Below are 27500 nucleotides of genomic sequence, written 5' to 3'. Positions count from 1 at the left end.
GTACAGTAGAAGTAGTGCAGAAGTATTAGTATAGTAGTAGTAGTAGTACAGTACAGTAGAAGTAGTGCAATAGTAGTAGTAGTAGTACAGTAGAAGTAGTAGTATAGTAGTAGTACAGTACAGTAGAAATAGTGCAGTAGTAGTATAGTAGTTACAGTAGTAGTAGTACAGTAGTAGTACAGTACAGTAGAAGTAGTGCAGTAGTAGTAGTAGTACAGTAGTAGCAGTAGTACTAGTAGTAGTACAGTAGTAGTAGTATTTGGTTTGTGCGGGCTAAACTGCCAAACTCCAAGTGTCGTAATGAACGTCCTCAGGCATCACAAGTGCATGCCGGGAAGTGTCGTTATTTAGGACATCGTTTCCCGCAGCGGTCTGGGGGCTATAAACTACGTTTCCCAGAATCCCCCGCGCGTTTTCTTCCTTTCACCCTTCCTTCCTGCAGCCTCGGCCCTCCTGCCGTGAAAAGGGAAGATGAGACGCAGAGCGGTCCGCTGACACCGAACCGAGCCTGAACCGACAACCGCAGGAATGGCGGCAGAGCGGCTGCTGACGGACCGGTGCCCGAGCTCTGCTGCTGCTCCGCTGCATTGAACCGGCCACGACAGCCGCCGGAGCAACGGAGCTCAGAGGAGCGGCGGGTGGAGCTGCAGCCTGCCGGGCCGAGCCGAGCCGAGCCGAGCCGGGCCGGGCCGAGCAGAGCAGAGCAGAGCCGGGCCGAGCCGAGCCGAACCGGGCCGAGCCGAGCCGAACCGGGCCGAGCAGAGCCGACGTCATCCCGCCCCGCTAATGATGCTCAGCTAGCTGCAGGTCCAAAGCCTCGTCAGCACCACACCCGAAACTAGACCGGATCCCCCCAGGACCCCCTCAGGTGAGAGTCCGACCTGAGACAGAGCAGCGCGATTCTGACGGTGTGCTGTCAGATTATTACTAAAACTGATACCAGAACCAGAGCAGATCAAACACGAGACAAGGACAGGACACAGATTCAGGTCCGACACCGACCCTGGTCCGGTGTCGGACCTGAATCTGTGTCCTGTCTGTTCTCTGGTGGGGCCCAGAGAGGTTCTGGTCAAAGGCAGGTAAGTGATCAATACTTCATGGTATTAAACTTCTGCAGCAACTTTAGAACTATATTATTAACCTGCTGTATGAGCCCCAGGCCAAAGGTCAAACATGACAGGCCACACCCCCAATCAGTGATGTCACTGGATATTTTGCTCCAGTTTAAATGACGGCCTTGTTCTGGTTCTGATCTGGTACCGGTCTCCGGCAGGATGGAGCGCTCTGGCAGCGTCCAGCTGGACATTCCGGACTTCAGCAACTCGGTTCTGTCCCACCTGAACCAGCTGCGGGTCCAGGGCCGTCTCTGTGACATCGTGGTCAACGTGCAGGGCCAGAGCTTCCGGGCCCACAAGGTGGTCCTCGCCGCCAGCTCGCCGTACTTCCGGGACCACATGTCTCTGGGCCAGATGAGCACCGTGTCGCTGACGGTGATCCGGAACCCGACGGTGTTCGAGCAGCTGCTGTCCTTCTGCTACACGGGCCGGCTCTGCCTGCAGCTCGCCGACATCATCAGCTACCTGACGGCCGCCAGCTTCCTGCAGATGCAGCACATCATCGACCGCTGCACCCAGATCCTGGAGGGCATCCACCTGAAGATCAGCCGGGCCCACCTGGAGGAGGAGCCCATGGGGGAGACGCCGAGCTCCAGGACCGGCAGGACCCTGGAGGTCCGCGGAGGTGGCCTGCGGCTCCTCGGCCCCCGGGGAGGGGCGGAGGTGTGTGAGGCGGTCAGCCCGGCCGAGGAGCCGCTAAGCCCGGCGCCGGAGGTGGAGCACAGCGGGCTGGAGAGATCCGGGGCCACCGCGAGCAAGGGGGGCAAAGAACCCATCCTCCGCATCAACCGGGCCGGTCAGTGGTACGTGGAGACGAGCAGCGAGCCGGAGCGGACCGGCAGCGCCGAGGAGGGCGCCGGCACGGACCGAGTGAGGATCAAGATGGAGAGGATGGAGGAGTGGATCGGAGCGGGGGAGCACCAGGAAGAAGGGGGGCCGGTGGACCAGGGTTCCACCGTGATGATCGACACATCAGGACGCAGCACGCTGGGGGCGGGGCAAGTGGGAGCGCTGGGGGGGCGGAGCTCCCAACCGTCATCCAGCTTCAGCGAGACTGACAGGTGAGTCACAGGGCGGCATCCCAGAGCGGGAAACTGCGTGTTGCTGAATATTTCTGACGTGTTGCTGCGTGTTGCTGAATATTTCTGACGTGTTGCTGCGTGTTGCTGAGTATTTCTGACGTGTTGCTGCGTTTTGCTGAGTATTTCTGACGTGTTGCTGCACGTTGCTTACGTGTTGCTGCGTTTTGCTGAGTATTTCTGACGTGTTGCTGCGTTTTGCTGAGTATTTCTGACGTGTTGCTGCACGTTGCTTACGTGTTGCTGCGTTTTGCTGACGTGTTGCTGCGTGTTGCTGACATGTTGCTGCATTTTGCTGAGTATTTCTGACGTGTTGCTGAGTATTTCTGACGTGTTGCTGCGTATTTCTGACGTGCTGCGTGTTGCTGAGTATTTCTGACGTGTTGCTGACGTGTTGCTGCGTGTTGCTGAGTATTTCTGACGTGTTGCTGACGTGTGTTTGCCCGTCAGGTTCAGTCCCACCGGGAGCGTCGTCGTCCTGACGGAGCGCCAGAGAGCCAAGAGCGAGTCTCCGAGCCGGGCCGACGAGTTACGACAGCAGAGCTGCCAGGTAGGGTTAGGGTTAGCATTAGCATAAACATTTAGCATGTTTATCATTAGCATAAACATTTAGCATGTTTATCATTAGCACAAACATTTAGCATGTTTATCATTAGCATAAACATTTAGCATGTTTATCATTAGCATAAACATTTAGCATGTTTATCATTAGCATAAACATTTAGCATGTTTATCATTAGCACAAACATTTAGCATGTTTATCATTAGCATAAACATTTAGCATGTTTATCATTAGCACAAACATTTAGCATGTTTATCATTAGCATAAACATTTAGCATGTTTAACATTAGCATAAACATTTAGCATGTTTATCATTAGCATAAACATTTAGCATGTTTATCATTAGCACAAACATTTAGCATGTTTATCATTAGCATAAACATTTAGCATGTTTAACATTAGCATAAACATTTAGCATGTTTATCATTAGCATAAACGTTTTCAATGCAGCAGGGGGCGGAGCCATATGCTCTGCAAGTAGGTGGGGCTCCCAGTGATTCAATGGCAGAGCAGAAGGAGACAGTGGCTGATTTTATTCAGGCAGATAACATCGGCGAATAAAATCGCCGATCGCGCAAAATGAAGGAAATCGGCACCGATCGATCGGCCGGCTGATCCCTACCTGTGGGTCATGTCGGGCCGGTATGAGAAACCCACCAGAACCCCCTCAGTCATTAGCCTGACAGGAACAGGAGGCTAACCTCCTCATCTTCCTCTCCCTCGTGGGAGCGTCGGGGTTAAATCTAGGCGTGGTCCAGAACACTGTTGTGTCGTTATCTTGATGTTCCAGGTACGGACACACCTGGGATTTAATTTATGCGACGTGACTGAAGATTGAGTTCCTCCCTTTAATTGAAGGACTCACCTGACAAATTCTGGTTCTGGACCCCGACGAGTCCAGAACCAGAGTGCAGTAGTTTATCCAGAAGCTGACGTTCTGCTCTGCTCCGTAGTAACACGTACTTCTTCCTGTCAGGGGGAGGAGCATGCAGCCTACGACATGGGCGGCTACGAGGACTACCTGAGGGAGCAGGTAGGCGACCGCTGGTTCCGATACAACCCTCGGCTCACCTGCATCTACTGCTGCAAGTCCTTCAACCAGAAGGGCAGCCTGGACCGCCACATGCGGCTGCACATGGGCATCACGCCGTTCGTCTGCCGCATCTGTGGGAAGAAGTACACCCGGAAGGACCAGCTGGAGTACCACATCCGGAAGCACACGGGCAACAAGCCCTTCCACTGCCACGTGTGCGGGAAGAGCTTCCCCTTCCAGGCCATCCTCAACCAGCACTTCCGCAAAAACCACCCAGGCTGCGCCCCCCAGGAAGCCCACAGCGCCTCGCCCGAGACCACCACCGCCTCGGTCACGTCCAGGGGGGGGCCCGGCGACGAGGCCTCCCCGAGCCAGGAGGAGCCGGAGGGAGGCGGCGGCGAGGGTCCCCACGCCTCGGTTTCCACCACGGGGCCCGACTGATCCCCCGAGGGAAACGGGAGGAGGTGTCTCGACCCGTCGCATCCGAAGCTCACAGGAAGTGGACCCCTCCCAGGTCGAAGCGGCGCTACGGGAAACGCCGCTTCAGAGCCGAACTGAGAATGTTCTCCGCTTTAAACCGCATCTACCTTCAGAAACCAAACGGACCAGATTAAGCTCAGATGAAGAATCGCCACACACTCCACAACCTCAAGCGCCGCCGCCGCCGCCGCCGCCGCCGCGTTTCCGTTACAGATTTCTACTTTTCTATTTACAGCCGTTACCGGTTCAGAAGCAGCGCGACAGCAGAATCCTCACATCTGCCTCGAGACAATCCGGAGCGGCGGCTCGTAGTAGTCCCGCCCTCTAAGCGCCGCGTGGGCATAAAGAGGCGTGGCTGCAGGAAACGGATCAGCGAGAAAACAACCGTTTCAGTTCCAGTTTGAACAGAGGTTCGTCTGGCGGGTTTACGACCTGCGTAAAACACCACAGAGATAATACTCCCTCTGACAATCAGGGCGCCAACTACTGGAGTGGATGTGCAATTACACTTTAATCTAGTACGGCAAAAAAAGCATGTTCTCCACGGTCACAGGTGCCCCCCCTGACATCGCACCACTATTTGAGAACCACTCGCTTAGCGGGACAGGACAAACTGGATCCACGTTGGGTTAGCGGGACGGGACAAACTGGATCCACATTGGGTTAGCGGGACGGGACAAACTGGATCCACGTTGGGTTAGCGGGACAGGACAAACTGGATCCATGTTGGGTTAGCGGGACGGGACAAACTGGATCCACGTTGGGTTAGCGGGACGGGACAAACTGGATCCACGTTGGGTTAGCGGGACGGGACAAACTGGATCCACATTGGGTTAGCGGGACGGGACAAACTGGATCCACGTTGGGTTAGCGGGACGGGACAAACTGGATCCACGTTGGGTTAGCGGGACGGGACAAACTGGATCCACGTTGGGTTAGCGGGACGGGACAAACTGGATCCACGTTGGGTTAGCGGGACGGGACAAACTGGATCCACGTTGGGTTAGCGGGACGGGACAAACTGGATCCACGTTGGGTTAGCGGGACGGGACAAACTGGATCCACGTTGGGTTAGCGGGATAAACGTGCGTTCCGACGAGGGGAACCGGTGGCTGTGGAGTTCTGAGTGGGGACTTATGACAGAATATATATTTTTTTAACCACACACAATCGTTTTTGGTCTAAGCATGAAACCGTTCAGTGACGGCGTCTCCAGAACTCCGTCGTGAAGCGACGAGCAGCTCAGGTTTTGGCGTGTTCCTGGAATAAACACCAGGAACACGCCAAAACCTGGAGAGAGAAGCTCCGCCCCATTTTAATTGTCACAAAGCAAAGGAGAAGAACTCTGATCACACTGGATTTGTAAACGTGGCCGTAAATGTTGGGTTTACGAGGCCCGCCTGCAGCCGGTTGACTTCACGGACTCGCAGCAGGAACACGGGACGGCGTCCGGTCTCAGATAAGCTACACCGCTCAGTTACCTCTCACCACTACGCAATACAGCTGCTGCACTGCACGCCACCACCGGGGGCGCCCTCACCCACGCAGCCAGTCTGCACTGACATTTTTATAAGTGTTTTTTCCGGGGACACTATTTCGCTCCGACAATGTGTGTAACAAAGCCAGACCCCCCCATAAATGGGGGCGTCTCGTCGGAGGAGGGCAGGAAACGGTGTCGCGACCCGATCTGTAACGTCTGTTCCAGCTGATTCAAATACCGTTACCGTTAGTAACCGCAGTTTATTCAGGGAGAATAAACCGACCGAGCCAATAACTATGATGTTAGCATGGCTAGCTGTTAGTTATGCTAGCATTGGACTTTGTTGCGTCCCAATTGTTACACATTTTATACCAGTGTTTTAAAGCTATCTGCTATCAGAACAAAGGAGGTGAATGTTTGCAAGTTAGTCTACAATTTAAAAACAAATCTGTCACGCTAACAGCTACTGCATGTAGCAAGCTAAAAGCCCTTAAGGCTAATATACCAAACTAATCAGTTTGCAAGCTAACTAATTGTTTGGCTTACTCTTGCCGCTCTACTAATGCAGAAATAATGCAATCAGTAAAATACCACACATTTTTATTTCTTAAAAGAAGGTATTATGCTAGAGCTAGCTGGCCAAGTCTGTCTTCTATTCAACAGTAGCTAGCATTGCGCAACTGTAGAAATTTTAGCGTTATCTCCGTGTCAAAGATGTGCATAGCCTAGCCTAGCCTAGCACAAACACTGGAGCCTGGTGAAAACCACTAGCCTAGCTCTTCCAAACCAGAATGAACACCTCACAACTTCTCTGCCAATATTAGCTTGCTAGCTAGCTCGAAAGCAATTTGGTTCTCGGAGTATTTTCAGACTCGTGCACATGTGCAGGGCAGATAACGCGTCATTACGACAGACGGTTCTGATCGGGTCAACGTGATGGGGAGCGACACCACAAGGAGCCAGACCACGTCAGACCAGATGGATGTAAATGCCAGGCCACGGAGCCGGACTTTAAAACCCCTCCAGAGGTCAAAGTCCACCTGCTGGAGGGCGTGAGCAAGATGGACAACCAAAGGAACGATGACGTGGCCACGTCGGCCTCCCAAAACTATTTGAGCACTTAGAGATGGGATCAAAACCAGAACTCTTTTGTAAAAGCAGAACATTATTAAATCCTCGCATATTACCAGAGAAACATTCAAAGGACTGAGACGTTTGTGTTTGGATGACGTACGCTTGGGGCTAGGTAGCACACGGATCTTCTCCAGAGCTGTGGATCAGATTCTCAGTGGACGGTAAATCTTTTTATGCAAGTGATGCCGCGGCTGCACAAACGCTTCAGGCTAAACCAGGAAGTATCAGGTATGCAGACTTCTATTCGGTGAATCGGACGCTTACCTTTCCCTGCGTAGCAGAACGCTAACGGCTAAACCTCAGTGCGAGCTCCACGCCGCGGAAAAACCTGTAAATCAGCTCAGCAGCAGGTAAGAAATCGCAAAAACACCAACCAGGGCTGGGCAATATGGAGCCGTTACCATGACAACAACCTTCTCCCTGGCCATCAAGAGTGCAGCAGTATTCATTTTATGAACTCGGAAACCTTTGCTTCAGATATTTACACAAATTCACAATTGTGATTTTTTTTTTTTTTTTTTTAATGCAGGTTTTGTCTTTTCCTCATTTATATTCATAAAACCTGTTAAAAGGAATAATTACAGGCAGAAAGCTTGCACTGACACTGCAGAAAGTTAAGAAAAAGTGAAGGTGGAGCTCAGCTGTAGCCACACCCACAGTGATGTCACAGCGTCCTGAAGCTCAACTTGCAGAAGCGGATATTGAATTTGGCTGGTGATATAATACGTGCAGAACTTTCAATTTGCTGCCTGCTAACGTAGCGCTTCATGCTAACGTAGCGTAGTTTTAGAGCTGAGGTACAGATCAACCAAAACGCTTCTTCAACCGGTCCAGACCTCGGGTGGGACCATTGGAGCCGGTTCAAACCGGTTCAAACCGGTTCAAACTGCCTTCCAGGACGTTCGTCGCGACCACAAAGCTGCGCAAGAATCCGTTTCAAGTTCTCGCCAGCTTCTCCGTCGCGTCCTGTTCAGGTGGAACGTCAGACGCAAGTCGTACCGTAGCTTTAAATCTTTGGTTGCCACAAAATACCGTTACAGTTACCGGAAACACACCTGCAACAGGTAACAAAATACAGCAGCCACCCCGCCATCCTCAGACCTGCTTGGTCGCTCCAAAAGATCAGGTACCACGAAAGACAACCAACCCGCTGTCCTGGACCGGGCCGAACCGGGCCAGGACCAGAACGACGCTCTGCGACTTTCAGCGCTAAAGTGCCTTATGACGAGAACAATCCGACAGTTGGACTGCAACTCCCATGATCCCACACCCCAAACACACCCTGGGGCTCCGTGCTGGGCTCGTGGGTCAGGACACAAGTGGTCCGGAGTTCCTTTACTACGGCACAGACTTCACCAGAACTTTGTGGCGGGTTTAGTCGCCTGCTTCAGAGTGAATGGAGCAATCTGGATCAATGAATGTAGCTTAACAAGCTAACAGTAGTTCTGCTCAGGTCGCTCTGATCCTGTTTTACGTTTAATGACGCGGATTCGGAAGGTTTGTCATCAGCCAAAAGGTTAAATAAATCTTATTTAATATGAAAGGCAGCAAAGCACGCTAGCTAAGCTAGCTAGGCTAACGCGAGTTGGTGCAAACCTTTCACAACGCATGAACGCTAGAAACGTGAACAGCTCGTCCTGCAGAGCAGCCAGCGGTGAAAGGGTTAATCCGTCAATCAGATCGATGCTCGTCCCGGTACCGGACACGTTTCAGGGCGTGACACCCGGAGGCGGGCCATGTTTCAGTCTGAGAAAAGACCCGTCGGAACGAAACACCGTTTCTAGGTCCGATCAAGAGAAAGCTGCTTTTAGACCCGCAGTCTGGTCCGGTCCGGTCCGGTCCATCTTAAGGAACGACCCACAAACAGGTCATCTCACCCAACACCTTCGCTGGGAGTTCTTAAAGAACCAAACCTCCCGTTTCTGAAGGAATAGATGATCAGAGATCAAACACTTCCCTCAGTGATCAATCAAAGGTTAAACGAGTTCTAAGGACGGCGAGCGCCGGCCCTTCAGGTTATATTTAGATTTAATCAAACTGTGAAAGCAGCCCAACCTCATCATCATCATCATCATCACCACGTTTTCGGAGTCGACGGTCTGCTTGAGCTTCGACGGCGTTTTGCTGCGTGACGTTCAGTCTATGAAGACGCAGCAACACGCCTAATTATAAACGAGTACTTATACGCACCTGTCCAGAATACCTGATATATCAGGTATGAGTTACCTTTTAATACTGCACTCTGTTCAAGAGGAGGTACTGAAGTTCTGTCGTTGACGCTAAAAGGGTTTCTGTGAACATCTTTCATGTTGCATGGCTCTATTGCTAAACATGGAGGGGGCGGGGCCATGTGAAGACGCTTCGTTCACCATGACCACTAGATCGATCACATGTTGCACCTCCTAAGGAATAAAGCACTAAGTGTTGATCTTCCTCTTTGTTGACCCTCATTACCCACAATGCAGCACACCTGTCCATAGGCAGCCGAAGACGAGCGCGCAGGTGACGAACAGCAGACCCGTTTACCAGTACTGTATACCCATGGAGTACTGCTATCTAAAATACGACGAATACACACCAGACAGACAGGATACGCGTTTTACTTATTGGCCGCTCGTCTATCATCATTATTCACAACTTAATCCAGCCAGACTCAACGAACGGGCCCGTGCGGACCCAAGGTTCTGAATATTGGTTCCAATATACGTTTCTTAATTGATTCCGTCGCAGGGACGTTAACACGGAATACGCTAAATGGCTAAAAACCTTTCCTTGATTGAGGTAAACAGATCTGCTAGCTAACCACTTCAAACGTTAATGCATGATTGCTAACAGAAGCTAATGCATACACCGTTCAAATAGGCAGCTAATAGCGGGGCTAGTGCTAGCTAAAAGCAGCGGACAATAGGTAGCTACTAGCTAGCAGCTAAAAGTGTTAGCAGAAACTTGTGGATAAACAGCAAATGGCAAAAATGTTAGCTAAAGGTAGCGGCTAAACGCCTTCACTAGCTAACGGTGTGGCTAGCAGGCTGAGAAGCGTCGACGGCTCCTCCCGCGGCGGTTTCTCATTGGTTGCAGGGGTCGGCCACCCGGGCGGCGAACAGCAGCGCGTTGATGCTGGACTCCCTGATGAACAGCAGGAACGGCCGGTCGGCCTGAAACACCTCCCGGTCAAAGTTCATGGAGCGGCCCACCAACACCACGGCGGTGGCCGCCGCCGCCTCGCTGCCCTCCTCGTTCACCTGCAGGCCGACTCAGGTTTGTTCATCGTGCGTTTAGCTAACGAGTCGGCCGCAGGAAGTGACTCACCTCCAGGAAGGCTTTGTGGTAAGCGTCTGAAATGTGGAGGTCGTCGCCGTCGCCGTCCAGCATGCCTGAAAAACAGAACTCGACGACTCAGACCTGTAAAGTACCAACGAGTTCTACCGCAGGACCGGACCAAACGGGGACAGGAAGGAAGACCGCCGGAACCCGGAGGCATCGCTCCAAGGTGGGCCATGCCTTATGAATGAGGTAATCCGGCGAGTCGGGAGACGCATCCCATGTAGTCATGACGACAGGTAAATCGGGAAATGGTCTTGGGGGACACCAAAAATGACTGGATCAGACCCGTGAAGGTTGTGATCGTTCCCCATTGGTGCCGGCGGTGCTTCTAAAGTCTACCCCTGAGTAGAGATGTGTCTCCGGCCGGGTTGGACCCGGTCCGTCCTCACCTGGCAGACTGGCCTTGTCAGGACTGAACAGGTCGGTCAGGCCCATGGCCTGCAGCTTCTCCTTCAGACTGAAACTGTCCTCCACCCGGAACCGAGGGACGTAGATGGAGACGGTGGTGTCCCTCATCTCACCTATCCAGTCGGTCAGTTTCTTTAGGTCCAGACTGTCCTCCACCTGAGAAAACACAGATGCTACCAAGATCCAAGCGTGGTGTGACACCTGAACCGGCCTGCCGCCGCTGGGTGGAGTCTTTGGAGTCCTTTCCCCTCCGCTCTCTTCTTACCTGTACCTGAACATGAAAACGGGGAGGAGCTCAGGGTTACCTGACTGAGCGGCGTGCCTCGGCTCGGCAGGACGATCACCATGGTGATGTCATCTCCGCGGTACGGCATCTCCAGCACCTGCACGCCGTCATCGGGGAAGTGCCCGTACCTGAACCTGGTTTCCTGGTACATCATGCTGACGGGGCAGGTGGCGCTCTGGCTAACGTGGAAGTCCGCGGCGTAGACGTTAGCTTTGTCGAACTTGTTCTTCCACTGACCCTGTCAGCAAATACAAAAACAACGAGACCCCAGTTCACGGCTTCAGGAGGGAGAACTCTGGTTCTGGTTCTGGTTCAGCTTGTTTCCAATGCTGGTACCGTCTCCTGGACGGACCGGCACAGAACTCTTCTAGAGCAACAATACAGACACGGGAAGACGACCCTCCAACGACACCAACTCAACGTGACCTGGTCAACCCGAGTCGTGTCCCCGCCGACATGTCCAACCACATTTACACACAGCCGTGTCCCCGACCTGGACAACCCGAGTCGTGTCCCCGCCGACATGTCCAACCACATTTACACACAGCCGTGTCCCCGACCTGGACAACCCGAGTCGTGTCCCCGCCGACATGTCCAACCACATTTACACACAGCCGTGTCCCCGACCTGGACAACCCGAGTCGTGTCCCCGCCGACATGTCCAACCACATTTACACACAGCCGTGTCCCCAACCTGGACAACCCGAGTCGTGTCCCCGCCGACATGTCCAACCACATTTACACACAGCCGTGTCCCCGACCTGGACAACCCGAGTCGTGTCCCCGCCGACATGTCCAACCACATTTACACACAGCCGTGTCCTCGCTAAGACGCTTTCTAGAGCGTCAGATTCCTAAAAACGACCAGAACTGGAGCTTGACCAGTTCAGATACCTTGAAGTAGATGGTGTTGACAAGGACCAGAACTGTGGTGGAGTCCAGCGCCCCTTGTGGCAGCGTGTCCTGGATTAGATTCTCCGTCTTGTTGGCGATCCACTTGTTGATGGTGACCCGGGCCTCGTCTGGGTTCTCCTGCAGGAAACAATGGGGGTTATGGTCGTAGAACCCGAGTGGTTCTCCTGACGACGTGGACCGCTGCTGGACCTCGTTACCCTGAAGCCGAGCGGCAGCAGCTTGGCTCCGTAGACGATCTCACTGATGTTCTGGTACGTCTCGTTGAAGGTCAGAGACTTGTCTCCGAACAGGCGGCTAGCGGAGACCAGCTCGGTGGTCTTGTCCTTCTTCCGGTACAAACGACAGTTGAGTTTGGCGAAGAAGAAGTGGAGCTGGTCCGACGTCTTCTCTTTGATGGTATCGAACTGAAACACCTGGGGGCGGGAACAACATCAACAGCCGAATCAAGCGACTCTCCAGACGGTTCAACCCACTGGACCTCTCGGACCTTCATGATCTGCTCCAGCGTCCGGTCACAGGCTCCGAGTTTGGTCATAGCGAACGCGGTGGAGATGCTGATGGGCGACATGAAGATGTTGGCGGTGGGGGCCTTACTGAGGGCCAGCTGTTTGTACAGCGCCAGCGCGAAGTGGCCGTTGGCCTTGGACAGCTCCCATATTCTGGGATTAGTGGACTCCGGGAGCGGTTCTGACTCTGGGGTCGGCTCCTCTGGGTCCTCGGGGTCAGGACTGCGGTAGATACAGCGTGGCTCCAGGGGCAGGTCTCTGGGTTTGGCGCTGCAGATGTCCACGTTGAGAGCGCCGGCAAACGGAAGGACCGCCAGAACCAACAGCCAATCAGCAGCCCTCATTCTGGACAGAGTGGGTTAGTGGTTCGGGTCAGTATTTCGTCACGTGCTCAGGTTCTGGAACTGAACCCACAACCTCCTCCTGTCTGTGTCCAGGCGCAGAGCTTTGAATGAAACGAACATTTCAGACACGAAGTTCAGCCGTTTCACCGTCAGAACCAGAACCGTTAGGAACCATGGCTTTGATTGAAAAATAATTTTTAACATTAGAGAACTACGATTTATAAAATAAAATGGAAATAAAATTCCACTTTGAACCAATTTTCAAACTAACATTTTCTCCAAAATGAGAGTTACGGCGTTTTCCTCGAAGCAGATCTGAAACACGGACTCCTCCAAATGTTTTAACGCGTCCAAATAGGACACACAAAAACACACAAACCTGGGGGGGCAGCTCGAAGGCGTCAAGTATAGATGTGTGAAGTCTTACCTGAGCAGGTAGTCGAGTGTTTCCTGACAGGCAGACGAGTCGTTTGAGCTGAACTCAGGTCAGTGTCCTGCAGAGCACGGAAACATCACGGCGACCTTTGAGACATTGATCGCCTGTTAGTCAACAGGTCAGACCCCCAGGGAGCGTCTGCTGCCGATCACTGATCAATAACGGAGGGCTGCAGCAGTGACTGACCAGCAGAGGGCAGAAGCTGCCATGCCATCAGGTGTGGGCTAACGTTAGCATGCTGCCATGCCTTCAGGTGTGGGCTAACGTTAGCATGCTGCCACGCCTTCAGGTGTGGGCTAACGTTAGCATGCTGCCACGCCTTCAGGTGTGGGCTAACGTTAGCATGCTGCCACGCCTTCAGGTGTGGGCTAACGTTAGCATGCTGCCACGCCTTCAGGTGTGGGCTAACGTTAGCATGCTGCCACGCCTTCAGGTGTGGGCTAACGTTAGCATGCTGCCACGCCTTCAGGTGTGGGCTAACGTTAGCATGCTGCCACGCCTTCAGGTGTGGGCTAACGTTAGCATGCTGCCACGCCTTCAGGTGTGGGCTAACATCAGCATGCTGCCATGCCTTCAGGTGTGGGCTAACGTTAGCATGCTGCCATGCCTTCAGGTGTGGGCTAACGTTAGCATGCTGCCATGCCTTCAGGTGTGGGCTAACGTTAGCATGCTGCCATGCCTTCAGGTGTGGGCTAACGTTAGCATGCTGCCATGTCTTCAGGTGTGGGCTAACGTTAGCATGCTGCCATGTCTTCAGGTGTGGGCTAACGTTAGCATGCTGCCATGTCTTCAGGTGTGGGCTAACGTTAGCATGCTGCCATGTCTTCAGGTGTGGGCTAACGTTAGCATGCTGCCATGCCTTCAGGTGTGGGCTAACGTTAGCATGCTGCCATGCCTTCAGGTGTGGGCTAACGTTAGCATGCTGCCAATAAAGACTTTCTATCGACTTTCTTTCTAAGACCAGAGACGAGGGCCGACCGGGGAACACGTCGACACAGACATTTGATTGGCTCAGAGATACGCCCCCCCCCCCACGCATCATTCAGCCATAATTAAAACTCAGTTTTATTTGTTGAATCATAAATATAAAAAATATCTGCAAAAAGGGACATAAAAACAGGAAGTCAAGAAACAAACATTTCATGAAACATTTCTAAGATGGAGGCAGACAGTCAGAGCACCGGGACCAGAACCTGAACCTGCAGCCGTAGTCCTGATCCACTTGGGTCCGATCAGAAGAGTTTGGGGAGCCGTCTGAGGCGGCTCAGGTCCAGGATGTTTCCCACCGATCCCTCCGTCCCCCGCCTGCTGGGACAGTTCTCCTTGTCCCCCATTTTTGGTTTGGTGCCGCCGGATACAACTTCCATTTTTGGGCGCAGGTCCAGGATCAGCTGACTCTGGGGGAGGAGCTTCACATTCTGGGCTTCGGCCAGTGGCCGGCGAGGAGGAGCCGCCTCCGCCTCCTCCTCCTCCTCCTCCGCCTCCTCCTCCTCCATCAGGCCGTACTTCTTCATGTACCTCCTGGTGGCCACAGACATGTCGCTTGGCGAAAGCAGGGAGTCGCTGGAGGAAGCAGGGCGTGTGCAGGGGGCGTGGCCCAGGTAGCGCAGGGCGATGGCGTTGGCCTCCAGGCTCAGATCCACGGCGCCTCCCGGGAACAGAGCGCTGGCCGTCGGCTCGGAGACCTGCAGCCTGGACAGCACCGCCGCCGGGTTGATGCTCGCCAGAGTACTGAGCACACAGAAACAGGATCACCAGAGGCCGCTGACGGACCTCCAGGTGCGCCAGGTGAGTCTCTACCTGCTGCTCTCGATGGTCTGTTGGAGTCCCTGGTCAGACCCCGTCAGATCCTGGTCTACGTCGACCCCGAGTCGCAGCAGCTGTCGCAGGGTGGCGCTGACCACCGGGTCTCTGCTAGGTCCAGGTGACTGGACAGACATGCTCCTCCTCCTGGGCTCCTCCTCCTCCTGCAGGCGGCTGCTCAGCTGATCCTGAGGATGAAGGTGTCTTTAGAGGACGGACAGGAAGCGTCTGGCGTGTGATGGCGCCGCCGTCTTACCATGAGGTCCTGGTAGAAGTTCTGCTGCTCGTCTGCAGCTCCATACATGCTGGCGCTCTCACCCAGAACCGGACTCTGGAGGCCGCTGCAGCGGGACGGGACGGGGCGTTACCCAGGTAACGAGGCGTTACCAGAGCAGCGAGGCGTTACCCGGGCAGCGAGGCATTGTTACCCGGGTAACGAGGCGTTACCAGAGCAGCGAGGCGTTACCCGGGCAGCGAGGCATTGTTACCCGGGTAACGAGGCGTTACCAGAGCAGCGAGGCGTTACCAGGGCAGCGAGGCGTTACCAGAGCAGCGAGGCGTTACCCGGGTAACGAGGCGTTACCAGAGCAGCGAGGCGTTACCAGAGCAGCGAGGCGTTACCAGAGCAGCGAGGCGTTACCAGAGCAGCGAGGCGTTACCAGAGCAGCGAGGCGTTACCAGAGCAGCGAGGCGTTACCAGAGCAGCGAGGCGTTACCAGAGCAGCGAGGCGTTACCAGAGCAGCGAGGCGTTACCCGGGTAACGAGGCGTTACCAGAGCAGCGAGGCGTTACCCGGGCAGCGAGGCGTTACCAGAGCAGCGAGGCGTTACCCGGGTAACGAGGCGTTACCAGAGCAGCGAGGCGTTACCCGAGTAACGAGGCGTTACCAGAGCAGCGAGGAGACGACTCACCTGCTCTGACCAGAGGGGGAGGCGGCCTCCTGACCCGCGAGGCCACTGTCCTCGGCTTCAAACGTAGGCCCCTTGTGTAGGGGAGGGGATGAGACAGGTGGTGTGGGAGGGGGTTGAGGGAGGGGCTGGACAGGATCCGCCCAGAACAGACTGGCGCCTGAAACACGAGACAGAGCTCTATAGAAGCTGCCACTGATGCGTCCCTGACCTGAACCCGTCCAGCGTGTCCCACCTGTCCCCACGGCAACGCTCCTGCAGGTGTGGGTGTCAGACCCCCGGCTGGAGGACCGGAGTTTCCCCTGAGCCTCCAGCAACATCTGGACCTGAAGACAACCAGAGCAGCCCCACTGTAACCACGACAACCTCGTCAACAAACCGCTGCAACACACTTACCTGAGCCTGCAGGAGGCGGAGCTGTCGGTCCTGATGGAGGAGGAGCTGGTAGGCGTCTCCTGGTGTGACCCCTCCCACCTGATTCTCACAGGGGGGAGGGGCAGGGTGTGCCACTGGTGGATGGGAGGGGGGGTCACCACACCAGGGGACAGCGGGAGGACGGCTGCAGGGACAGCAGCGTGGACCAGAGAGGTGATGGGAGGAGGAACTCGTTGGGTGGTCGCTAGGAGGAGGAGCGGGGCTCAGGTTGGCGGGAGGAGGTGTGCAGTGGGGGGAGTCGGCAGAAAGAAGAGCCGTAGGAGCAGCAGGGGTGGCACTAGAGGGAGGGGCTGGAGGAGGAGCTGGAGGAGGAGCCGGAGGAGGAGCCGGGGAGGGACAGATGGCGGTGCAGTCATGCCTTTGGCTTGAACAGCAGGAGCAGGGCTGCAGGTTGGAGTTGGGCGTGCTCTGGAGGTGAAGGGGAGGAGGAGCGGAGGAGGAGGGGGCTGGAGGAGGGGCTGGAGGAGGAGCCGGGGAGGGACGGATGGCGGTGCAGTCATGCCTTTGGCTTGAACAGCAGGAGCAGGGCTGCAGGTTGGAGTTGGGCGTGCTCTGGAGGTGAAGGGGAGGAGGAGCGGAGGAGGAGGGGCCTGGAGGAGGCCGTCTCTGGGAGGAGGTGAAGCTGCCGTCCACCAGCAGGGACAGCTCAGGAACCGAGGGCTGGACCCGCCTGGCCTGAAGCCGCAGCGTGAAGGGAGGGGTCAGCCTCGGCCAATCACAGCGCCTCCATTTCCTGATCCAAACAAGATGACCTTACCTGCTGGGCGGGGCCGTGGGGACTCGGGGACGGACGTGGAGACAGGTCTTCGTCCTCGACTCCAGAGTCGTGCTCGCTGACGGACAGCCGAGCGGCCGGGGGGGCGACCGACCTGCCGAAGGAGCGCCGAGCCCCCCTGAACACCTCCACCTGTCTGCTGCGAGGGTCCGAGCCCAGCTCGCACCGCAGGGTCCGACCCCCCCCCGAGCCCACCTGCTGACGGGCACAGCTTCAGCTCACCTGCAGCAAGAACCAGTCACCTGTGTGCTGGGCCGTTACCTGGTACAGCGTGGCGCACTGGGAGGACGTCAGCACCTGGAAGTCCAGTTCTGGTTCTGGTCCTGGTTCTGGTTCTGGTCCTCGACACTGGAAGAACTGGGGCGCTCTGTGGGTGGAGCCGAACAAGAGGAGCAGGAAACAGCGTTTCTCTGAGAGAACTCTAAACGCCAGAGAAAGGAAGCAGCGTCAGAACAGAACGGACCTCCAACAGCCAATCGCCTGCAAGGAGACGCACCTGTCCTGGAGGGCGGAGCTAAACAGAAACCTCAGACACCAGGCCCACACCTGGGGGTTGTACACGTGTGTGACTCCACCCAGCCAGCTGTCACAAGACAGGAAGTAGTTCAACGAGGGAACTGGTCCTCTGATTGGACACCGAACAAGCCCCTCCCTGAATCAGGCGCTGATCTGGACCCGCAACAGAACCCAAAGTCCCCCACAGACGGGAGGCAGACGGGACGCAGACGGGAGGCAGACGGGACGCAGACGGGACGCAGACGGGACGCAGACGGGAGGCAGACGGGAGGCAGACGGGACGCAGACGGGGCGCAGACGGGGCGCAGACGGGAGGCAGACGGGAGGCAGACGGGACGCAGACGGGAGGCAGACGGGACGCAGACGGGACGCAGACGGGACGCAGACGGGAGGCAGACGGGACGCAGACGGGACGCAGACGGGACGCAGACGGGACGCAGACGGGAGGCAGACGGGAGGCAGACGGGACGCAGACGGGAGGCAGACGGGAGGCAGACGGGACGCAGACGGGAGGCAGACGGGAGGCAGACGGGACGCAGACGGGAGGCAGACGGGACGCAGACGGGACGCAGACGGGACGCAGACGGGAGGCAGACGGGAGGCAGACGGGACGCAGACGGGACGCAGACGGGACGCAGACGGGAGGCAGACGGGAGGCAGACGGGACGCAGACGGGAGGCAGACGGGACGCAGACGAGAGGCAGACGGGACGCAGACGGGAGGCAGACGGGAGGCAGACGGGACGCAGACGGGGCGCAGACGGGGCGCAGACGGGAGGCAGACGGGAGGCAGACGGGAGGCAGACGGGACGCAGACGGGACGCAGACGGGAGGCAGACGGGAGGCAGACGGGAGGCAGACGGGAGGCAGACGGGACGCAGACGGGAGGCAGACGGGACGCAGACGGGAGGCAGACGGGACGCAGACGGGAGGCAGACGGGACGCAGACGGGACGCAGACGGGACGCAGACGGGAGGCAGACGGGACGCAGACGGGACGCAGACGGGAGGCAGACGGGACGCAGACGGGACGCAGACGGGACGCAGACGGGGCGGCTTACAGGCCGACCAGCGGCAGCTTGGAGGCTTTGGGATCCGACTCCAGCAGCAGGAGGAGCTTCCTGGTCCGATCCATCGTCAGGAACCTGCAAATCAAACCCACCAATCGGATCAGGAGCTCCTTTAGGGCGTCGACCCCCCCGGGACGGAAAGCGTCCTCACCCCCGCTGGGGGCCGGCGGCACGCGGCGGCCGCTCGATGCTGGTCAGGCTCCTCAGCAGGGCCGTGGGGATGACGGGCACGGCCCGGACCGGCTGAGCCTCCACGCTGACGGACGGACAGACGGACGACCAGCTGAGGCTGAAGGAGGCGGAGTCACACCGCTGAGAGCAGACGCCGCCGCCTCGGACCGTCAGCAGCCGGGACAGATCCAGAGTCTGCCTGCCGCTCAGCTGCTGCTGCAACACCTGAGACACAGGTAGAAAGTCTGAGGGCGGGAGATCTGCAGGTCGCGTCTACCGGTGACCTCTGGTGACCCCTGGTGACCTTCGACACCACCAGCGGCTGGAGATCTCAGCTTAGCGTCAGAAACCTCACCTTTTGGACAGACAGCTGCCTGTGACAGAAATGGAGGGTTGCCATGACAACAGAAAACTAAGCTCAGCAAGACAGAGCAACCAATCACAGCTCTCGCTGCCCGTCCTGCCGGCGATTATTCAAACCGAGGTTGGCTCTGATTGGCTGACAGGCAGGTCATATTGTTTGTTATTATTGGGTGAGTATTCTGTAATACTGGATCTATAAATATAAAGCAAAAGAGATTCACTAATAGCTGTCTGTTTCCATGGTAACTGAGCTCAGGTGGCACATTGGTGTCAGACCCACCTTGAAACAGAGATGGAGCTCAGCCTCTGATTGGACGCAGGGTTCCGGCGAGAACAAACAGGGAACCGGGACGTCTCCAGGCAGCAGGGCAGAGGGAACCCTGCCTGGGGACCCGGGCTGGTCCCGGCCTGGATCAAACCGGTCCAGAATCACCGTGACCCCCTCCTCATCTGGAGAGGAGGAGTTAGTGGGTGGGGCACGGAACTGGACCAATCAGTGCTGAGAATGAGATGAAGGTGACCTCTGACCTGCGTCCACTGACAATGAGCCCAGGAAGAAGAAGTGGAGGCGGGACTTGTGACGGGCGTGACGCCACGCCAGACGCAGGGCTTTCTCCAACAGCACCAACCGTGGCTTCCTGTGGACGGAGGGACACGTCACGTCTCTGGTAGGACGTCCTCGTCAAAACGAGAGGACGAAGCCACACCCCCGTTTTTGACCCTGAGATTTGACCCTCGTTTCAGCCCCCAACGAAACCAAGAGAGCAGCTCGGGAGATCACGACTTCGTGCTCACCTGTAAGAGCAGAGATGGAGGCGGAGCTTCTCCCCAGCAGGACTGCTGTCCCACAGAGCTGCTCTGGATTTGGGGAAAGTCAGTGGTGTGGGGGAGTTCATGGAGCTGAAACAGGGAAGAGGATAAATGGAACCGCTGACAGATCAAATAACAAATCAGGAGTCATGCTGTGGATCTACAGGCACCAGGAAGCACCAGGAAGCACCAGGAAGCACCAGGAAGTACCAGAAAGTACCAGGAAGCACCAGGAAGCACCAGGAAGCACCAGGAAGCACCAGGAAGCACCAGAAAGTACCAGGAAGCACCAGGAAGCACCAGGAAGCACCAGGAAGCACCAGGAAGCACCAGGAAGCACCAGGAAGCACCAGAAAGCACCAGAAAGCACCAGGAAGCACCAGAAAGCACCAGGAAGCACCAGGAAGCACCAGAAAGCACCAGAAAGCACCAGGAAGCACCAGGAAGCACCAGAAAGCACCAGGAAGCACCAGGAAGCACCAGAAAGCACCAGGAAGCACCAGGAAGCACCAGAAAGCACCAGGAAGCACCAGGAAGCACCAGGAAGCACCAGGAAGCACCAGGAAGCACCAGGAAGCACCAGAAAGCACCAGGAAGCACCAGGAAGCACCAGGAAGCACCAGAAAGCACCAGGAAGCACCAGGAAGTACCAGTTTATCTGGGCGGGGTTGGGCTCCTCCACCCAGCCCTCTCCTCAGCATGTTCAAAGATAGATTTATATTGTTCTGACCCAGGACAGAGACCTCTGTAGTTCTGGTCCTGAGGCTGACCCAGGACAGAGACCTCTGTAGTTCTGGTCCTGAGGCTGACCCAGGACAGAGACCTCTGTAGTTCTGGTCCTGAGGCTGACCCAGGACAGAGACCTCTGTAGTTCTGGTCCTGAGGCTGACCCAGGACAGAGACCTCTGTAGTCCTGGTCCTGAGGCTGACCCAGGACAGAGACCTCTGTGGTTCTAGGGCGACCCCACCATGAAGGCTAATGAAGTACCGGTACTGTCTCAGGAAGTAACCCGCATTAAGAAACAGCTCGGATCAACACTCGTCACGTCCACAGGTGTCGTTCACACAGAACGGGAGTTAGCCGACATTAGCCGACATTAGCCGACATTAGCTCACCTTCCTCCCACATTCTCCGGAGCAACAACCGCTTCAAAAACTGCAGTCGGCAGCGCCTGGAGTCTCACCGGGCAGCTCATTCCTGCTGCGGCCGACAGAGAGGAGCAGCGAGCGGCAGGGAAACACCGGTCAGCCGGCTAGCAGCTGCTAGCGCTAGCTTCCCGCTAGCTCCGCATCTGTTCCTCCAGGTAGCTGACTGAGGATCGATTCTCCAAGATGCTAACTTGAGTTCAAAACTTTCTTTCTGCGTTTAACTTAATTTATTTACTCAAATTCTACGATGAATTGGCCGTAAGAGACGGAACTTCAACGCTGTTTAAGTATGGCGCTGTTTCTAGACTCAACTGGCGGGGAACCTCAAACAGCCAATAGGAAGCTTGGGATGTCAGCAGCTTGAACGGACTGAAACCGCGACACCGCCCCCTGCAGGCCCGGAGACAACGCCGCACTGTTTATGATAGGATTCGTTCATTCATTGGCCGTTTATTTCTCCTTCCGGGTCACGGGTGTTGCTGGAGCCTATCCCAGCTGACGACGGGCGAGCGGCGGGGGGGCGATGGGTGATATATTCATTGATCCAATCTGGCATTTGAAGAGCCATTCTATTCTTTCCAGTTCACAAGAGAGAATTGATTGGCTCTTTAACGCCACATTGATCCAACCTGCGGTACGTTCATTAAATAAAAACAAGCATAGAAGAGAAGAGAATAAGTGCAACGAAGTCCCCAATAAGTGCAAACTACGAGAATTAATAAAGCAAAATGTTTAAACAAAAGTAAGATGGACGACAATCAGAAGCCACATAACGCTGTCGGCTGCACCGATCCATGGCTAGTACCGGTATATAGCTGAGAGCGTAAAAAGCTGAAAAACATCACAAAGCGGGAGAAAAGAAACAAACAGTTCGTCTAAATATGTGCTTTAATTATTTAAGGCAAGAGCAGCTGTATCGCCCTGAAAAGTAGTGTGCGCAGGAATTATTTATTAGCATGTGACACGACACTGCATCCACAGTACACGATGTAATACAAGTACACAGACACTGGTTCAGTGGCTGACGTCAGGGGCCAGGCGGCTTCACCGGAAACAGCTTCACCTGAATGCTCCAGACATCAAACGACTCACCTGGATGTCACATTTTAAACCCTTCAGAAGCTCCGGTCACCAGACGCCTCTGAAGATGAAGATGAAGATGAAGATGATGATGTTAGCTACAGTTTTCATCATCGCATTGCTTTACTGCGTTTTGTATATTTAAACTATGTAAAATACTTGAACCTGATCACGCCTCATCAACGACGTCTGATACCAGGCCTCATCCAAGCAGCCAATCAGCACGTAGAACCGCCTCCGTGGCTTGCTAATCGACCAATCAGAGCGCCCCACCAGCCGGACGCCATTTTGTCGGTTTACAGTGGAGGTGGCTGTCCCGCTGGCCGCTGGCTGGAACCTGTTGCGCCGCAGTTCCGTGTTGTGCAATGGACGGGTGAGTTATCTTGCGTGTACGCGCACATTCAGGGCGGTTTGGGGCGCTTCGCCCGGGGGGGGCGTAACCGCGACGCGCCGCCGGGGCCGCGGTTCACCGGACTAGCGGCTGCTGCCAGCGAAGTTGTTTTTGCATTAACAGGAAGCTAAGCTAACCAAGCTAGCTGTCGTGTTAGCCTCCGACCGGGCCGCTCTGCGTGGGCACGAACCCACGCCGAAGCGCGGATGAGAAGTATCTGCGTATTACATTAGGACCCGAGGCGGAGCAGCCGCCCCCCGCCCCGCCCCGCCCCGCCCCGCCGGACGCCCCCCCGCGGGGCTCCAGCGTGGAAGGATGGAGCCGGATGAGCTTCATTCCGGGGTAGAAGGGAACTCCAGCGTGACGGGGGTTCATTACTTCAGCTTCACCCCCCCGACGTTCGATTAGTTCTAGTGCCGATCGTGTTCTGATCAGGTCGAGGGTTAGAACTCGGCTGCTCTAAAACGTGCTCTTTAAAGATGACGTCGTCTTAACCTGATGACGCGGCGGGTCATTTACGTCACTGTCTCTTCAGGCGGAACTGACCGTTAGCTTTCCCTTGCTGGTCAGATTGGGTTTTGTGTGGCGTTTGCCTTCACGCATGCGCAGACAACATCAAACAACGATGGAGGCGTGATGATGATCAGCTGTTCGCTAAACGCGCAGGCTTTTGCTACCAGTGTGACGTCATCGCTGAATTGGTGATCGGATCAGAAGTCGTTTATTGTCACAGACTAGGAATGTTTCTCTGAAGTCGTGCAACATGCTAAATACAAAAACACAGCAGCATCGGGATGGATACGCAGACGTGTATCAGCAGCAGTAACGACTAAATACAAAAACACAGCAGCATCGGGATGGATACACAGACGTGTATCAGCAGCAGTAACGACTAAATACAAAAACACAGCAGCATCGGGATGGATACGCAGACGTGTATCAGCAGCAGTAACGACTAAATACAAAAACACAGCAGCATCGGGATGGATACGCAGACGTGTATCAGCAGCAGTAACGACTAAGTACAAAAACACAGCAGCATCGGGATGGATACGCAGACGTGTATCAGCAGCAGTAACGACTAAATACAAAAACACAGCAGCATCGGGATGGATACGCAGACGTGTATCAGCAGCAGTAACGACTAAATACAAAAACACAGCAGCATCGGGATGGATACGCAGACGTGTATCAGCAGCAGTAACGACTAAATACAAAAACACAGCAGCATCGGGATGGATACGCAGACGTGTATCAGCAGCAGTAACGACTAAATACAAAAACACAGCAGCATCGGGATGGATACACAGACGTGTATCAGCAGCAGTAACGACTAAATACAAAAACACAGCAGCATCGGGATGGATACACAGACGTGTATCAGCAGCAGTAACGACTAAATACAAAAACACAGCAGCATCGGGATGGATACACAGACGTGTATCAGCAGCAGTAACGACTAAATACAAAAACACAGCAGCATCGGGATGGATACGCAGACGTGTATCAGCAGCATCGGGATGGATACACAGACGTGTATCAGCAGCATCGGGATGGATACACAGACGTGTATCAGCAGCATCGGGATGGATACACAGACGTGTATCAGCAGCAGTAACGACTAAATACAAAAACACAGCAGCATCGGGATGGATATGCAGACGTGTATCAGCAGCAGTAACGACTAAATACAAAAACACAGCAGCATCGGGATGGATACGCAGACGTGTATCAGCAGCAGTAACGACTAAATACAAAAACACAGCAGCATCGGGATGGATACGCAGACGTGTATCAGCAGCATCGGGATGGATACACAGACGTGTATCAACAGCATCGGGATGGATACACAGACGTGTATCAGCAGCATCGGGATGGATACACAGACGTGTATCAGCAGCAGTAACGACTAAATACAAAAACACAGCAGCATCGGGATGGATACGCAGACGTGTATCAGCAGCGGTAACGACTAAATACAAAAACACAGCAGCATCGGGATGGATACGCAGACGTGTATCAGCAGCAGTAACGACTAAATACAAAAACAGCAGCATCGGGATGGATACGCAGACGTGTATCAGCAGCAGTAACGACTAAATACAAAAACACAGCAGCATCGGGATGGATACGCAGACGTGTATCAGCAGCAGTAACGACTATATACAAAAACACAGCAGCATCAGGATGGATACACAGACGTGTATCAGCAGCAGTAACGACTAAATACAAAAACACAGCAGCATAAGAATGGATACACGGACGTGTATCAGCAGCATTGGGATGGATACACAGACGTGTATCAGCAGCATCGGGATGGATACACAGACGTGTATCAGCAGCATCGGGATGGATACACAGACGTGTATCAGCAGCAGTAACGACTAAATACAAAAACACAGCAGCATCGGGATGGATATGCAGACGTGTATCAGCAGCAGTAACGACTAAATACAAAAACACAGCAGCATCGGGATGGATACGCAGACGTGTATCAGCAGCAGTAACGACTAAATACAAAAACACAGCAGCATCGGGATGGATACGCAGACGTGTATCAGCAGCAGTAACGACTAAATACAAAAACACAGCAGCATCGGGATGGATACGCAGACGTGTATCAGCAGCATCGGGATGGATACACAGACGTGTATCAACAGCATCGGGATGGATACACAGACGTGTATCAGCAGCATCGGGATGGATACACAGACGTGTATCAGCAGCAGTAACGACTAAATACAAAAACACAGCAGCATCGGGATGGATACGCAGACGTGTATCAGCAGCGGTAACGACTAAATACAAAAACACAGCAGCATCGGGATGGATACGCAGACGTGTATCAGCAGCAGTAACGACTAAATACAAAAACAGCAGCATCGGGATGGATACGCAGACGTGTATCAGCAGCAGTAACGACTAAATACAAAAACACAGCAGCATCGGGATGGATACGCAGACGTGTATCAGCAGCAGTAACGACTATATACAAAAACACAGCAGCATCAGGATGGATACACAGACGTGTATCAGCAGCAGTAACGACTAAATACAAAAACACAGCAGCATAAGAATGGATACACGGACGTGTATCAGCAGCATTGGGATGGATACACAGACGTGTATCAGCAGCATCGGGATGGATACACAGACGTGTATCAGCAGCAGTAACGACTAAATACAAAAACACAGCAGCATCAGGATGGATACACAGACGTGTATAATCACGCAGAACAGTGCAGGTTAGCGCTAGTAAAACGCTCCTGGGTCCGGACGGGGTTCTGTTGGGTGGAGTTTTGTTCTGCTGTTACGGCGCCGTGTGAATATCGGTTTCTTGTACTTCATCCTCGGGCCAGCAGGAGGCGTCCGTCCCGGTTCTGGCCGGGCTGTCGGTGCTGTACGATAACAGAGCCGGGGGCTGAGCTGAATATTTGAGCTGCGTCGTTCCACCTCTGAGGTATCCGACCCGGCTTGAGGCTTTAGATCCACTCCATGAAGTAATGTAGAATATTTCCTCTAGAAACCAGTCCGGGTTAGACTGGACACCAGTCCGGGTTAGACTAGACACCAGTCCGGGTTAGACTAGACACCAGTCCGGGTTAGACTGGAAACCAGTCCGGGTTAGACTGGACACCAGTCCGGGTTAGACTGGACACCAGTCCGGGTTAGACTGGACACCAGTCCGGGTTAGACTGGAAACCAGTCCGGGTTAGACTGGAAACCAGTCCGGGTTAGACTGGACACCAGTCCGGGTTAGACTAGACACCAGTCCGGGTTAGACTGGAAACCAGTCCGGGTTAGACTGGAAACCAGTCCGGGTTAGACTGGACACCAGTCCGGGTTAGACTGGACACCAGTCCGGGTTAGACTGGACACCAGTCCGGGTTAGACTGGACACCAGTCCGGGTTAGACTGGACACCAGTCCGGGTTAGACTGGAAACCAGTCCGGGTTAGACTGGACACCAGTCCGGGTTAGACTGGAAACCAGTCCGGGTTAGACTGGAAACCAGTCCGGGTTAGACTGGAAACCAGTCCGGGTTAGACTCGATACGCAGCCTGAAGACGTCGGGAAGTGTTTGTCCTCGTTTTGTCCTTGTACCACTGAAATCCATGGGAACAATAAAGGTTCCCCGTTTAGGTTCCCCGTTTAGGTTCCCCGTTTAGGTTCCCCGTTTAGGTTCCCCGTTTAGGTTCCCCGTTCATTGTCATGGACCTTCACCTGCTGGGTCACAGAACCCAAACACAGAACACGGAGATGATTTCCTATCTGCATAATTAACCACGTGTTGATCTGGGATTAGAGCCACGCCCCCCTCTGAGGCCTCAGGACAGGCCTCACGGGACGCTTTAGCGCTTTAGGGTTAGGGTTAGCATGATGCTAACGCCGCAACGGACAGGAAATGAGCTTTCTTTACATTTGCTTCGGGTTCAGGGCTGCTTCTTTAGGGTGATGTAATAAATACGTAGTTAGACAATGACATCATCACTTCAAACGCCTCCGTCAGGTTTAACCGTTCAACGACAGAACGATTAGTTCTAATATTAAATATTAATTATGTTCATCGGTGGGCGCTGCTTGGCTCCTCCCCTCTGCTGGGTTTCCTCTCCCTTTGTCTCGTCTCTCAGGCAGCACCTCTAACCTCATTTACCCTTCTTTGTTTTGTGGTTGTTTGAAGTTTTCTCTTCCTTCTGCTTCTAACATGCCGTCTTTTCTTCACAGCAGTGTCCCATGAAGATATAACAGTCGGTTCTAAGGTAGGCACCTGCTTCCTCCTCTTCCTCCTCCTCCTCCTCCTCCTCTTCCTCTGGTTGGTTTGTTTCTCTGCTTCTCGTTTCGTTTGTGTCTGAGCAGAAGGAGGAGCGGTTAGCATTCCTCTCTTAACCCGTTATCTACCGGCGTGACCAGCAGGTGGTGCTGGTGCGCC

General features: G+C 54.6%; 3 protein-coding genes across 3 annotated transcripts in view; 1 reads left to right on the top strand and 2 right to left on the bottom strand.

Annotated features, from left to right (window-relative positions):
• The first annotated feature begins 1268 nt into the window (after positions 1-1268).
• Positions 1269-4230, top strand: zbtb37 (zinc finger and BTB domain containing 37). Its single transcript, XM_068743839.1, has 3 exons — positions 1269-2176; positions 2645-2744; positions 3733-4230. The coding sequence occupies exons 1-3, from the start codon at positions 1275-1277 to the stop codon at positions 4228-4230; spliced, it is 1500 nt and encodes a 499-aa protein (XP_068599940.1). The 5' UTR covers positions 1269-1274.
• A 5718-nt stretch (positions 4231-9948) lies between these two features.
• On the bottom strand, positions 9949-12666 carry serpinc1 (serpin peptidase inhibitor, clade C (antithrombin), member 1). The gene is made up of 7 exons (XM_068743697.1): positions 12304-12666; positions 12014-12229; positions 11796-11933; positions 10921-11139; positions 10597-10771; positions 10193-10257; positions 9949-10125 (listed from the first exon to the last, which is right to left on the bottom strand). Exons 1-7 carry the CDS (start codon positions 12664-12666, stop codon positions 9949-9951), a joined length of 1353 nt encoding a protein of 450 aa, XP_068599798.1.
• Positions 12667-14334: 1668 nt separating this feature from the next.
• Positions 14335-27500, bottom strand: part of stil (STIL centriolar assembly protein) — a 15536-nt gene continuing 2370 nt past the window's right edge. Inside the window, exons 2-17 of the mRNA XM_068743637.1 lie at positions 20682-20870; positions 19937-20041; positions 19670-19779; positions 19422-19591; positions 18759-19003; positions 18599-18682; positions 17520-17606; positions 17285-17444; positions 17006-17218; positions 16395-16923; positions 16210-16322; positions 16049-16139; positions 15817-15973; positions 15162-15246; positions 14903-15093; positions 14335-14833 (exon numbers count right to left, since the gene is read on the bottom strand). Of these exons, the coding sequence (XP_068599738.1) occupies positions 14335-14833; positions 14903-15093; positions 15162-15246; positions 15817-15973; positions 16049-16139; positions 16210-16322; positions 16395-16923; positions 17006-17218; positions 17285-17444; positions 17520-17606; positions 18599-18682; positions 18759-19003; positions 19422-19591; positions 19670-19779; positions 19937-20041; positions 20682-20870 (3028 nt within the window). The remainder of the gene's footprint in view (positions 14834-14902; positions 15094-15161; positions 15247-15816; positions 15974-16048; positions 16140-16209; positions 16323-16394; positions 16924-17005; positions 17219-17284; positions 17445-17519; positions 17607-18598; positions 18683-18758; positions 19004-19421; positions 19592-19669; positions 19780-19936; positions 20042-20681; positions 20871-27500) is intronic.

The sequence above is a fragment of the Brachionichthys hirsutus genome, chromosome 9 (genome assembly GCF_040956055.1).
Source record: "Brachionichthys hirsutus isolate HB-005 chromosome 9, CSIRO-AGI_Bhir_v1, whole genome shotgun sequence".
Classification (NCBI taxonomy): domain Eukaryota; kingdom Metazoa; phylum Chordata; class Actinopteri; order Lophiiformes; family Brachionichthyidae; genus Brachionichthys; species Brachionichthys hirsutus.
Note: the sequence above shows the minus strand (reverse complement) of the source record. Positions and strands in the feature narration are given on the sequence as shown.

Excerpts from the sequence above, each read along its gene's own strand:
- zbtb37 (XM_068743839.1), top strand. The coding sequence starts at position 1,275 with ATGGAGCGCTCTGGCAGCGTCCAGCTGGACATTCCGGACTTCAGCAAC. Across the intron at positions 2,177-2,644 it reads AGCTTCAGCGAGACTGACAG|GTTCAGTCCCACCGGGAGCG; the intron begins GTGAGTCACAGG and ends TTTGCCCGTCAG. Across the intron at positions 2,745-3,732 it reads TACGACAGCAGAGCTGCCAG|GGGGAGGAGCATGCAGCCTA; the intron begins GTAGGGTTAGGG and ends TCTTCCTGTCAG.
- serpinc1 (XM_068743697.1), bottom strand. The coding sequence starts at position 12,666 with ATGAGGGCTGCTGATTGGCTGTTGGTTCTGGCGGTCCTTCCGTTTGCC. Across the intron at positions 10,772-10,920 it reads GAGGCACGCCGCTCAGTCAG|GTGGAGGACAGTCTGGACCT; the intron begins GTAACCCTGAGC and ends GTGTTTTCTCAG. Across the intron at positions 10,258-10,596 it reads TGACAAGGCCAGTCTGCCAG|GCATGCTGGACGGCGACGGC; the intron begins GTGAGGACGGAC and ends TCTGTTTTTCAG.